At 41.0% G+C, this 13,654-nt stretch overlaps 1 protein-coding gene across 1 annotated transcript in view; it reads left to right on the top strand.

The window, feature by feature from the left end:
• Window positions 1-13,654, top strand: part of DNER (delta/notch like EGF repeat containing) — a 292,812-nt gene that overhangs the window by 149,750 nt on the left and 129,408 nt on the right. The window contains exons 3-4 of the mRNA XM_038417626.2: window positions 9,976-10,070; window positions 13,240-13,406. Of these exons, the coding sequence (XP_038273554.1) occupies window positions 9,976-10,070; window positions 13,240-13,406 (262 nt within the window). The remainder of the gene's footprint in view (window positions 1-9,975; window positions 10,071-13,239; window positions 13,407-13,654) is intronic.

The raw sequence follows: 13,654 nt of genomic DNA on the forward strand, positions 1-13,654 counted from the left end.
TACTGGTTCAAAATAGCAATGTGTATCTCCTGCGTCCTCTGGTGTTCTCAAAAATCAAGGGAGACTAAAGGGAAGATGTGTTCTATTAAGATTATATTAATTTTCCTGTGACTTGTGTAATATCACCAAATCTCTTCTCTGCCACATCATGGCTCTGGGCTTTAGATATAAACACTATTTCCAGAGGCAACTTGGCTCAGACATCTTTGAACAGGGTAAAACTCTTCAGTGGGCCCCTTTTTTAAAATAACAAAACAAAACTTATCTTAAAAAATATCCTTAAGAACTCCCCAGACCCAAATAAAATTATGCTTAACCATCCATTGTCAAAAGACATTCAAGGGAATTTCAGGTAATTTTGCTACAACTTCTAGCAATACCAGAACCACAGCTGTCTTAAACTCTTTCAGTACACTGGGGTGAGGAAATCCTTCCACAACATCAACTAGACAGTGAAGCCCTATTAGTTCAGACCCACCTTTCTTTAGTGCCTGGGTTGGGTTCAGAACTTTCTTTTTAATGTGATCTGTTACTAATTCCAGCAAGTATCAAGATTTGTAAACAAGGCTTCTAGTAGTCTTTCAAGAACCACTCCATCTTGAAACTTTTGTCTCCTCTTCCTTTAAAACTGAATGAAAAGATAAGGCTTTCTGAACTGTGTAGTGAACAACCTTTTCTCTGGAGCAGTTCTCAACGTTTCACATTCAGCAACCTAATGTTACAGCAGAGAAACATTTTGGGACTCGTCTCCCACCTAGTCAAAGTATAGGGGTGTGGTAGCAACCTCCATGTTGAGAATTTATGCCTTAGATCCATGATTCCAGTTGCATCAAAAGAGAGGGTTCCATGTGCTTCATGGTGATTTAAATAGTTCTGGATGATCTTGTCTGACTCTGGATTTGTCTGTCTTCATGTGCAAAATTGATTTCATGATGGAGGTCGTATCTCTACTGATCCAAGAACTATAGCCTTCTCCCCAGTGCATCCCCACTGCCATGAGTGTCTATGCTTTGTAATCAGGAATGACCATTATCTGATTCAGGAAATGCCCTTCAGTCTGTCACCTGTTCCTTGGGTGTTCTGAAGTTAAAGGCCACTCTGATGGTCATCTTGAGAAAAGAGAGTATCTAGATCTACTACTGACAAGACAATATACTTGTGAAGGCGCAATCGTGCAACGTGATAGCTTGCCTCACTGACTGAACCATCCAGTACTTGGAACAACATTGATAATACCATGGAGGAAATCCAAGATTTTATTTATGGAACCTAAAAAAGGGTGCAGAGTCTCAAAATTCTGTATCTGTAGGTGGAATAAATCATATTCTAATTGAGGTAATTTTGAAAGTATAGTTGCTGACTCCACCAAGGTTACAGTTGTTTTCTGAACAGAAAAACAGAACCATCTGTAATGGAATTTGCCTGGCAGATACTTACTTTCATTCACAAAATGCTACAAAACTGACATGATTTCTTCATCTGATGCCACCTTTGGACATGGAGTTCTTCAGTAAAGACCCTCTCTTAAAAATTTTACTCAGTACTATTAGGTTTGATATTATGATGTTTCTTCTCTGGACACTTTCACTTTTGCTTCCCCATTGTTAGAAGTTTTTTTTTCTGCTGGTTGCTTCCCAGCAGCCAATTCTGTGAAGTAATGGAGGAGTTTCCATGAGATGGTTAGAGAACAAGAGAATTGGTTTCCTTACCTGTAATTCTATCTTCTCTGAATGGGAATTCCCTGCTCTGTTTCACCCTGGGTGGTATTCAGCAATTTCTGTATGGCTGAATGGAGAGGGTAATAGATCCTTATCTTCTGGGTCTTACAAACCTGCTTTTATTTCTTGCTTCCCCAACCCCATTTTTCTCTTGCAGAATACAATTCGGCATCTAATCGGTTTGATTTTTTTCTAGGGGGTCTCCCTCCGACCCCCAGCATTCTTTTTAACTTTGGCAGTATGGCTTGGGGGAGAAAGGTCATGCAATTTAATCCTGTGCCTTTAGAGGGTGCTGCTAGGCAGATTACACTGGTAGGGGAGAAAAGAGGAACCTCTTGCCTGCATAGAGACATGGAAAAGATGGAAAACCCAGCAGTTCCAAGCCTGATGGAACCGTGGATTTGCATTCACAGAAGACAAATTGCAAGTAAGGAAACTAATTTTTTTTTAATTAAAAATTAATTAATGTGTAATCCCTTGGAAGGAGATTTGGCAGGGTTAGCATTTACAGAAGCATTCCTGGTAATGTATTCATCTTGCTGTTGCTGTCCTGCTGGAGGGATATAGGTTTTTTTTTGTGAAATTACTGTCATATCACTTCTAAAATGTTACAGCTTTGGGATATAACATTTTTCTCAAGCTAATAATTTTTACAGTATTTGCATTCACCCAATGCCCTTAAAATAAGTTTTGTCTGAAGTCTAAAACTTTCATTTCCTAAAGCACTGGCTTTTATTACCTTGCCCTTCCAGCTGAATGGTATATCTCAATGAGGCTTTTATCTTCCTGAGTCAGTTCAGATGTGTTATGTGAATTCACACTTGCAACTGCATTCTAGACAGTAATTTCCCCCACTGTGGTTTGGCAGCAAGACCAGGTGGATCTCATTGCCTCCACCTGAAGGGTAGAAAGGAAAGAAAAGCTAGGGAGAAAGACAAGAATAGAGAATCCTTAAGAGCAGCCAGCTCAGGAGGAAATTCAGACATTCAACATAGGTTTATGTTGTCACATGTGAATAAAGAAGAGATGCTGAGTTCTGAACAATAACAATTTGTGTGTGTGTAATGTACTGAGAGTGTTTACAAAAGTATGCAAACTCACTGCAAACCACAGTGGGGTGTTGTGAAAGCTGTGATGTCACCAGCATGGTGCATGCTGGGGCATCATAACTGATAACCCTCAGGGAAGGATGGACATTTTGGGACTAAAAGTACAAAGGAAAAGTGAATTTTCACTTGTTAATATGTTCTTAGTCTGGCTAGTGGGGGAACTCATCGTATTGTTAAAGGCAATGAAATGTTCATTATGTTTCCAGGCCACCTTTAAGACGTAGAGAGCAAGGACTAGATGCTCTGAAACTACAAATAGCAAAAGCCCTCTGTTGTAATCCTCCCAACGACTTCACGGGTTTTTTTTCCCTGGCAAGCACACAGTTGAGTTCCTCCCTGCCCCACGTAGGGCCCGTGGGAAAGGACAATGGTTAAAATATTTGAAGCAGAAATGTGATTTTTGGTTTGTTACTATCTTTTTAAAAAAGGAGCTCAGTATCCATTGATTTAGGCCCAAACTGTTTGGGTCCATTCATATTTATGCCAGTTTACAGGTGAGCAGCAGAATACCTGTGTCCTCATATCTGCATGATGGACATATAATCATTCTAAATGCTGCATAACATATTGAAGAGTTTATTTCTGATCTGATTGAAGAGCATATCTTTGTAAGCAGTTCTTGAGGGTGCTTCAGGGCTTTGTCTGGCTGGTGAAGGATTATGCTTTTTTCTAATGACTATTTTTAAAGTGGTGGTATGTGCCTTAAGGAACTGCCTTGCTCAGTTAAAGGCTGTGTGCTGTTTCTAGTGCTACAGGGAAATCTTGGAAAAACATGATACTGCAGTTGTGTTCAGTGGATCTTTTTCCAGTTTCAGCAGGCATATCTGCTTGTCTTCCCTCATGGGTGTGGAATTGGAATATGTAGGTCATGATCTCTCAATGTCTGCATTTTTAGGAGAAAGCATGTCACATGTCCTTTCAATTTTACCTTCAGAGACTCCTCAGATGAGACTACAAATTTGGTTGATAAAGGAAATAGTGTTGATGTAATACAACTAGACTTCTGTAAGGTATTTGATTTGGTACTGCATGACATTTTGATTAAAAGCTAGAATGATATAAAATTAACATAGTGCACATTAAATGGATTAAAAGGTGTCGTAACTGATTGGTTCTTGGTGCTGCTCTGTTGAACATTCTTATTAATAACCTGGAAGAAAACATAAAATCATCATTGATAAAGTTTGCAGATCACACAAATTGGAGGAGTGGTAAATAACGAAGAGGACAGGTCACTGATACAGAGCAATCTGGATTGCCTGGTAAATTGGGCAAACAAATATGCATTTTTAAAATGGCTCAATGTAAATGTACACATCTAGGAACAAAGAAGGTAGGGCATACTTACCGGATGGGGGACTCTGTCCTGAGAAGCAGTGACTGAAAAAGATTTGGGGGTCATGGTGGATAATCAGCTGAACATGAGCTCCCAGTGCGATGCTGTGGCCAAAAGGGTTAATGCGATCCTTGAATGAATAAATAAATAGGGGAATCTTGAATAGGACAAGAGAGTTTATTTTACTTCTCTATTTGGCACTGGTGTGACTGCTGCTGTAATACTGTGTCCAGTTCTGGTTTTCACAGTTCAAGAAGGAAGTTGCTAAATTGGAGAGGGCTCAGAGAAGAGCTATGTGACTGATTAAAGGATTAGAATTTTACAGTGACAGAAAACTGATTCTATTCTATTCAGTGTCCTTCTGTTTTAGATGTCCTTCAGTTTATCAGATCAGGGGTAATGGAGCCAGAGTGAAGTGTAAATGGAGCTGCTAGTTAGGTCAGCATCACACGACACCTTCCTCTCCAGGTATAACTGTAAAAGCCCTGCATACCCTTGCTGCTTTGCCTTACATTAAAACATTTTGTGTTTGTGTTACCTTTCCAAGGAAGCTTTAATTTAAGAGAGTGTTCCTGTTTGATTGCATGTTGGTTTTCCACTCTCAGTATATTATTTTTTGTGCTGCCCCTTGTGCAATTGTACTGTCCAGTTTCTTTCTTTCTGTCTGGTCTGTCTTTTCTGTCTTTCTACTTGCCCTCCCAGTCTATAAAAAGGGAAATAAGGATAACCCAGGGAATTACAGACCAGTCATTTTAGCTTCACTACCTGGAAAGATAATAGAACAATAAATTTGCAGACACCTGGAAGGTGCTAAGTAACAGCATGGATTTGTCAAGAACAAATCATATCAAACCAACCTAATACCTTTCTTTAACAGATAACAAGCCTTGTGGATATGAGGAAGTGGTAGATGTGGTCTATCTTGACTATTCTAAGGCTTTTGATACTGTCTCGCATGACCTTCTCAAAAGCAAACTAGGGAAATGGGTGCATAACTGGTTAGAAAACGGCTCCCAGAAAGTAGTTATCAGTCGTTCAAAGTTAAGCTTGGAAGGGCATAATGGGTGGGGTCCCGCAGGGATCAGTTCTGAGCCTGGTTGTGTTCAATATTTTCATCAGTGATTTAGATAATGGCATAGACAATACACTTATAAAGTTTGCAGACGATACCAAGCTGGGAGGGTTTGCAAGGGCTTTGGAAGATAGGATTAAAATTCAAAATGATCTGGACAAACTGGAGAAATGGTCTGAAATTGGATGAAATTCAATAAGGACAAATGCAAAGTACTCCATTTAGGAAGGAACAATCAGTTGCATGCATACAAAATTGGAAATGACTGCCTAGGAAAGGGATCTGGGAGTCATAGTGGATCACAAGCTATATATGAATCAACAGTTTAACACTGTTGCAAAAAAGTAAACATCATTCTGTGATGTATTAGCAGGAGTGTTGTAAGCAAGACATGAGAAATAATTCTTCTGCTCTACTCCATGCTCATTAGGCCTCAGCTTGAGTATTGTGTCCAGTTCTGGGCACCACATTTCACCACTCCAGAAAAGAGCAACAAAAACGATTAAAGGTCTAGAAAACATGACCTATGACAGAAAATTGAAAATATTGGCATTTGTTTAGTCTGGAAAAGAGAAGACCGAGAAGGGACATAACTGTTTTCAAGTACATAAAAGGTTGTTACAAGGCGGAAGGAGAAAAATTGTTCTCCTTAACCTCTGAGGGTAGGACAAGAAACAATGGACTTAAATTGCAGCAAGGAGATTTAGGTTGGACATTAGGAAAAACTTCCCAACTGTCAGGGTGGTTAAGCACTGGAATAAATAGCCTAAAGAGGTTGTGGAATCTCCATCATTGGAGATTTTTAACAGCGGATTAGACAAACACCTGTCAGGGATCACCATTTCTCAAACTGGGATTCATGGACCTCTGGGGGTCTCCTAGGGGACTCCAGGTGGTCCATGGGCCCCTCTGAGAAACTCCTCTCCCCCCTTCCAGGCGCACCTCCAGTACACTGGGGAACAGACTTGCCTTTTCTGGCTCCCCACCACTCCCAGAAGCGGCAGGCATGTCCCTGCGGCCCTTGGGGCGGGAGGCCAGTGTGTCTGCATGCACTGTTCTTGCCCAAGCACTGACTCTGCTGCTCCCATTAGCCGGGGACTGCAGCCAATAGGAGCTGTGGGGGTAGTGCCTGCAGGCAGGGGCAGTGCGCAGACACACCGTGGCCACCCTGGCCTCGGAGCCGCAGCCAGACGGATGTGACAGTCACTTTCAGGAGCATCCCGAGGTAAGCACTGCAACCCTTGCCCCCTCCTGCACTCCAACTCCCTGCTCCAGCCCAGAGCCCGCATCCCTTCCCGCACCTAAACTCCCTCCCAGAGCCCACACCCCGTCCTGAACCCCAACACCCGACCCAGCCTGGTGAAAGTGAGTGAGGATGGGGGAGAGAGAGCAAAGAAGGGAAGGGGGAATGGAGTAAGTGGGGGAAGGGACAGAGAAGGGCCATAACCCCAGGGAAGGGCGTGGAAAGGGGCGGTACAAGGGCTGAGCTGGGGCAGCATTGTGGGTCCCCGAAAAATTTTAAATCAAAATGGGGGTCCTCAGGTTGCTAAAGTTTGAGAACTGCTGGTTTAGGTAATAATTAGTCCTGGATGACCTCTCTAGGTCCCTTCCAGTCCTGCGATTTGGTTGTAACTTTTTCTGATATAGTCCAAGTTAATGGACATATAAAATTATGCTGTCATATGATTTATGATGGACATTCATTATTGAGGGTGATGGTGGCTATATTTTTAGCTAACATCAAACTGGTATATGAGAATAGAGATGTTAATGATATTTTCCCCACAGGCTTGTTAAAAATCAGGTTCTCTCAGAAAGTGATTGTACAGTACACTCTTACCATGCATATTGGCAAATATAAAAGGAGGGATGTCAGCCAAATTCCTATTGGGCTTTGAACATAATCTCCATCATCACTGTTTCCAAGATTAAGAAACAGTAATAAATTTATTAACCTTTTTTCTATGTTACTTTAACTAACACAACAAAATTGCACACTATTTATTTAAATTTGAAATATTCAAATTATCTGTTGAAGCCAGAGAAGAACTCAGTAACTTACTGCCTGGTGAAGCAATAAACTGAGCCAGACGTACAGTTTTGGTTATTGTGACTAATTGGCCACATGAGTCAAAATTGAACTTATGTTACTTGAAAATTATTATTTAAGTAACATTCCAGGATTTTCTTCTATGTCTTTTTTTCATAGATACTTCATTGTCAAGTTCAAAATGTGGATTTGAATGAAACATGAGTTTAGAATTTAGGATTCTGGCTCTTCCTTTTGAAGGATGATTCACTCTTTGGAAGAGGTTTCAGCAAACATTCTCAGTTTATCAATAAGCATAGTGTAAACCTAGCATAATAGGCTCTATACAAGCTTTTTATCATACAAGATGGGTTACAAACCTATCCTTACTTTTTGGCAAATGTAGAAAAGAAATTGGCTCATTTTTTGTATTGCATATGGTGTTATTTCATAGTCAAGCTGTTAGGGATACACAAAAAATACTGTAGATGATGATGATGATATAGAGAGACACTTTAGATCCCTCTCCCCCACACATATTATGTTGATCTGTAGCTACAATGGTTTGGTCTAGACCAGGTGGTTCTCAAACAGGGTGACAGAGGTCTTCCAGGGGGCACATCAACTCATCTAGATATTTCCCTAGCTCTACAACAGGCTACTAAGAAGCACTAGTGAAACCAATACAAACAAAAATTTCATACAGAATGTTTTGTTTAAACTTGCTCTGTATACGATATACTGAAATGTAAGTACCATATTTGTATTCCAATTGATTTATTTTATAATTGTATGGTAAAAATAAGAAAGTAAGCAATTTTCAGTAATAGTGTGCTGTGACTTCTGTTTTATTTCTATGTCTGATTTTGTAAGCAAGTAATTTTTAAGTGAGGTGAAACTTGGGGGTATACAAGACAAATCAAACTCCTGAAAAGGGTACAGTAGTCTGGAAAGGTTGAGAACCACTGGTCTAGATGGAGTAAGAGGCTCTTATTCATGGCTCTTGGAAATACATTTGGTATCATTGGATAGATAGATGAATGCCTGTGTACATGCATAAACTTAAATGCCAAAATTGTATGGTCAAATAAAAATGTTGTCCATGATCATACTGCCAGTGCTGTATGGTAGAGAAGGTCTGATTAGCAAACACAGGAATTGCTACATAGATGGCAGAGAAAGCAGTTACTTAGCACAAGCACTAAATCACAGCTGCAGTCATGAATTTACTCCCTAGGTAGGCTGTGGATGCTTCATTCTCTTTGTAGAAAGCCTCCTGTCATTGGAAAGAGTGATAGTGGGCTTTATTAGTGCTGGGCTCAGGTGGCAGAGTATGACTATGAATTTCAAAATGAAAAATAAGCTATAAAATAAGTGTAGTTGAAAGAGAGCAGTAGTTCTTGCTGTTGGTTCTAAATGCCCCAAGATCTCCCATTTTCACTAACATGTGGCAATGCTAGACATTTACCGTATATACTCGATCATAAACCGGTTCGTTTATAAGCCAAACCTTCCCCCCCCCCAAGATGAATAAGTAAAAATGGAAAATTTTAATGACCCATTCAAAAGCCGACCCTATAATTCAGGGGTCAGCAAACTTTGGCTCATGGGCCGTCAGGATAAGCCGCTGGCGGACCGAGATGGTTTGTTTGCCTTGAGCGTCCTCAGGCACGGAGGTAAACCTAAGCAAACAGTGTCCTGGCGCGCCAGCTACTTACCCTGACGGGCTGGGACAGCAACTGGTAGGGAAATTTTTTTGGGGGGGGAGAAACTGGGGGTCAGGGGAGTAACCCTTGTGACCACCCCCCACATGACTCCAGCCCTAGCCCGGGACCCCCACACTCTCCCCATCCCATCCCTTCCCACCTCATCTGGGGAGGGGCAGGGAAGGATGACTCTGGCCTGGCTGGAGTTGCTTCGGCATGCTGGGCAGTGCATCCGCAGCCTGCTCCAGTGGGCCAGATCGGGTGGCACAGCCGCAGCATGCTCTAGCGGGCTGGGCCTGGTGGCACGGCCGCAGCATGCTCCGGCAGGCTGGGCGGTGCGGCCACAGCCTGCTCTGGGGGGCGGGACCAAGCGGCATGGATGCAGCCTGCCAGCCCTGGAGCTGCAGCTGCTTCAGAGGCTGGGGGGGAGAGCAGTGTGATCAGACACGGAGAGACTCTGGCCCTGCCTCTTCCCTTCTGGCTCTGCTGGCTGTCCTGCCTCTCCTTGCTCCCTCTGTTGGGGGAGGGGTTGTGTCCCACCTCTCCCTCTCTATACCCGTTCATAAACTGACCCCCTTGTCTGATGCTTCCCTTTTTTACTAAAAAAAAATTTGGCTTATGAATGAGTATATACGGTATTTAGTATTTGACAATATGAGAAATCCATTTATCTTTTTCTCAAGACTGGTGTGATACTTTTAAAGGCGGACACCTCTCGCAATAAGTTCTCACTAAAATGTAGAGCTATAGAGAGGGTTTTTTTGCTGTTTTTGAAAACTTTACCCATAAAGTGAGTTTCCAGAATAATTGAAGACAACATAGAACCTTATATTACCTCAAATGTGTATTGATGATGAAACTTTCAATGTCTGGAAATTTCTTAAAAGATCAGGATTGGTTAATGGTGCTGTTTTTATATTCTTTTCATGTTTATTAATTTCCCTCATTTTTTATATCCTCTTTTAAAGGACTAAATCTTTAAAGAACAATCTTTACTGTTTTCAGATAACCCCAGATGTAGCTTGTGGAAATGCCAGTTCTAACAACTCTGCTGGAGGCCGGCTTATCTCCTTTGAAGTTCCACAGAACACATCAATAAAGTAAGAATATTGCTTTGTCATAGCAGCCTGGAATAATAAATATTTAAATAGTGTTTGGTACCAAACTCATGTCTTGGGAACTGTAGTCAATTGTCTCCTAGGCAGCCAGACTGTGAAATGCCTTGGTATATCATGAAAGAACTCCAGAGCGCCTCCAGATGTCAGGAGGGACCTAGCAATACCAGAGCACCTTCTTCCAGAGGTGCAAGTGCTCAGATGTATATTTAAGTGGGTTTTTTTTTTTTTGGTTTGGTTGTGGGGCATTTTGGGGGAGGGGAGGAAGGACTAAGCGAGTAAAGTGTCTTTCAGCCATCAGAGAACACTAGGAATTGGAGCAAAGAGGTGGAGGACAACAAGTTTGACTTGAAGAAGGGTGTAACATTTTGTTCTTTTCCCTCCATGCAGTGATGATTTCTGACAGCCAGAGCAGCTCACATTTCCCCTTTGCCAAATTCAGACTAATGTATTTGTTTATATTTGTGTTTGAACTTCACATCAGTAGTCTGAATGCTTTATAAAAGCTTTCTACAAAGAGATATGCTTTTGAAGAGTTTAAAGTTGTGTAAAGCATCCACTTTTTCACACTGACAGTTGTGTTACTTAATTTTAATTAATGGAATTTGATTCCCTTGAAAGCCAAGATCTGATAGCATTGACTGGGATGAAGCATACGTTTATGGTACAACCTTTCAGATAAAGATCTGCCAATGTATCTCCCTTCTGGTTTGCAACATTCCTGCTGTTTTAGGCCTAGGTTTCTCCTGAAACAGCGTCCTGACAGCATTCTTGTGTTGCCATCTTGTGCTCTAGAATCACAGCTTTCATTAAAAAAAAAGTTTTGACTTATTTTGATGTTTGCAAAAAAGAGTGAAACTCTTGCAACTGTGTCTACCTTGAGTCTGCAGGGAGCCTGGAACAATGACTCTGAAAGGTGGGAACTGCCCAATTTGTCTCACTGAGTTGTTAATTCAGACACCCAGTGATTATGATGTAAATGTCAACATTGTTAATTCTTTCATTCCCCATGAAAGCTTGTAAGAAAGGAGAGGTAAGATCACAGATCTGCACAGTCACTGATTGTCTCATTGTATGTGGGTGCGATTTGGAAGCGGACTACCATTTCCACCCCCAAATTAAGAAGTCCTAAGTAGAACCCAGGAGGGAATCTGAGAAGCCAACCCTGAGAAGTCGAGTAGAATTCATGGGCATATTAAAAACTCACTGTGGGGTGCCCATCTCTAAGGAACCCAAGGAGCACACATAGTCATATGTTGGTCATTTGTGATATCTACTATGAACAAGCGTCTCACTTTGGCAGCTGACGTGGGCAAAACTTGGAGAGACACCGCAAGCTAGGCACGTACTTACACTGTTTATAAGCGGAAATACTCCAGTTTGCCAACCACTTGAATTAATTTTCTTTATTTCACTGTACTCCCTGTGTTAAAAGGCATATGTAGAACATATGACCTGAATATATATTTATGTAACATCAATCACTTTAGGTTAGTAAACTTGCACTGATTTTTATCATGGAATTTGACCTAAATTGTGACATTCTTTGCTCTCATTTTCAGGTTACCTGAAGTTATTAGTGAGGGGCCTACCAGTTGGGATAAAAAAATTATAAACCAAAGCTTTGTCCAAAATTTTATTCTTAAATAGTCCAGGTACAAGAGGGGATCTCTTTGTGTGGATTACATTCACACACACCTGCAGTTCTTGGTTTCAGCTGAAAGCAAAAGCATGAAAATTGGAAGAGGTTGATCTCATGAGGTTAGCAGCTCAATTTTAGGCAAGGAAGAGTCAGACTAACTTCTGAACATTTGGATACTAAACTGTATAGAATGTTTGAACCTTTGGAGGTTCACTCAGTCCTAGTTGGGATTTTTCCACCTATGAATTGGTGCAGATGTCTGGAAAAGATTCATATTTTACGTATACACAAGGGAGTGGAAAAAGTACACTAAAAGGAAGGACAGATCCATAGAAACAAGTTATAGGCATGGTATTCCCTAAAAAAAAATTGAAAATCCTATGGAACTGAGTGCATATATTGTAGTTGCTTTCAAGGGACTTTACCTTACTCAACCCTGTTTATTTCAGTAGCTCAGTGGTTCTCAACCAAGAGTCTGCAAACCCCTAGGGTTGCAAGCAGGTTTCAGGGGCCAATGGCAGAAAGCCGAAGCCCTGTCACATGGGGCTGAAGCCCAGGGCCCTGAGCCCTGCCACATGGGACTGAGGCCAGAGCAATGTAGCTTTGCAGGGGGTCCCTGTGGTATGGGGGCCCAGGCAATTCCCCTACTTTCTACGCCCTAATGCTGGCCCTGGCTTTTTATATGCAGAAAACCAGTTATTGTAGCACAGGTGGGCTGTGGAGTTTTTCTAGAATGCTGTGGAGGGGGGTCCTCCAAAAGAAAAAGGTTGAGAACCCCTGCAGTAGATCACCACAGGTCTGAGTGACCTTGACAACCTTGCATAACTCATTTGAATTACGGGAATGAAATGCTCTGAACATTTTATCCAATTCATTAAACAAAACCAGAATTTCTGTCAACATCAAACCCGCCTACCTTGAATGTGTACTAATACCATGACTAAAAGGGATGGAAGCAGGAGTATTTCAGCCATTGGAAATGGCAGCATTATGAATGCTGGTAGGGGAAACTTTGGAATGGAGCGAAGTACCATTGAAAGCACATTAATACAGGGGGGAGAGATTGTGTTCTGGTAGTTATCCGGTAGTTATATATTTAATATGTTCTGAACATGTTATGTGAATATGGATGCTGATTTTGTGCTATGTCATGTTATATAAAGTCTTCATTGGACATGAAAATGTTTCTTTTAAATTATTAGAAATTAAGACTGTGCATAATGTCTGCTTTCAAATATACCATTATTCAAACTCTACTGTTAAAGGATTTTGTATTGTGAATATGCATGTATCCTGCCTTACTGCAGTGAAAATTGCGTGGTAATAAAAAAAATTTGTATTTTGATAGTACAAATAGTGTGCATTAAATTATCCCTTTTTTCTGATTGTATATTTGCTACAGTTGAGTCATTCTTTTTTGTTGATTAATTTTGGTCCAGAATGATGTATTGTTTGATAAGACTGATTTTCTTCAATCTGACATGCAATTATTTTTATCCTTCATGTCTCTAGAATAAGGCAAGATGCCACGGCTTCTCTTATCCTGTTGTGGAAGGTTACAACAGTTGGATTTCAACAGTGCTCACTTATAGATGGTAGAAGCGTTACTCTCCTCCAGGCACTGGGTGGACTTGTTCTTTCTGAGGAAATGCTTGCATTAGGAAATAACTACTTTATTGGTGAGTTGTGCTAACGTTCTGGTCTCCTGATCTCCAGCCTTACACAAGAATCAATAATTTATGCAAAACTTAAACGTAGAGGCAGCTCTATTAATTTACCAGAGGCTTGAAGAACTGGATTGATGGTCAGAATATATTTTAGAATTTTGTTAATTCGAAGCAGATGAATGCCTCCTGAAGCTGTAAAGTAGCACATGTGTGGAACTATGTAATATGAAATCCAGTTAATGTTATTTGACCCATCTACT

The sequence above is a fragment of the Dermochelys coriacea genome, chromosome 9, assembly GCF_009764565.3.
Source record: "Dermochelys coriacea isolate rDerCor1 chromosome 9, rDerCor1.pri.v4, whole genome shotgun sequence".
Lineage (NCBI taxonomy): Eukaryota > Metazoa > Chordata > Testudines > Dermochelyidae > Dermochelys > Dermochelys coriacea.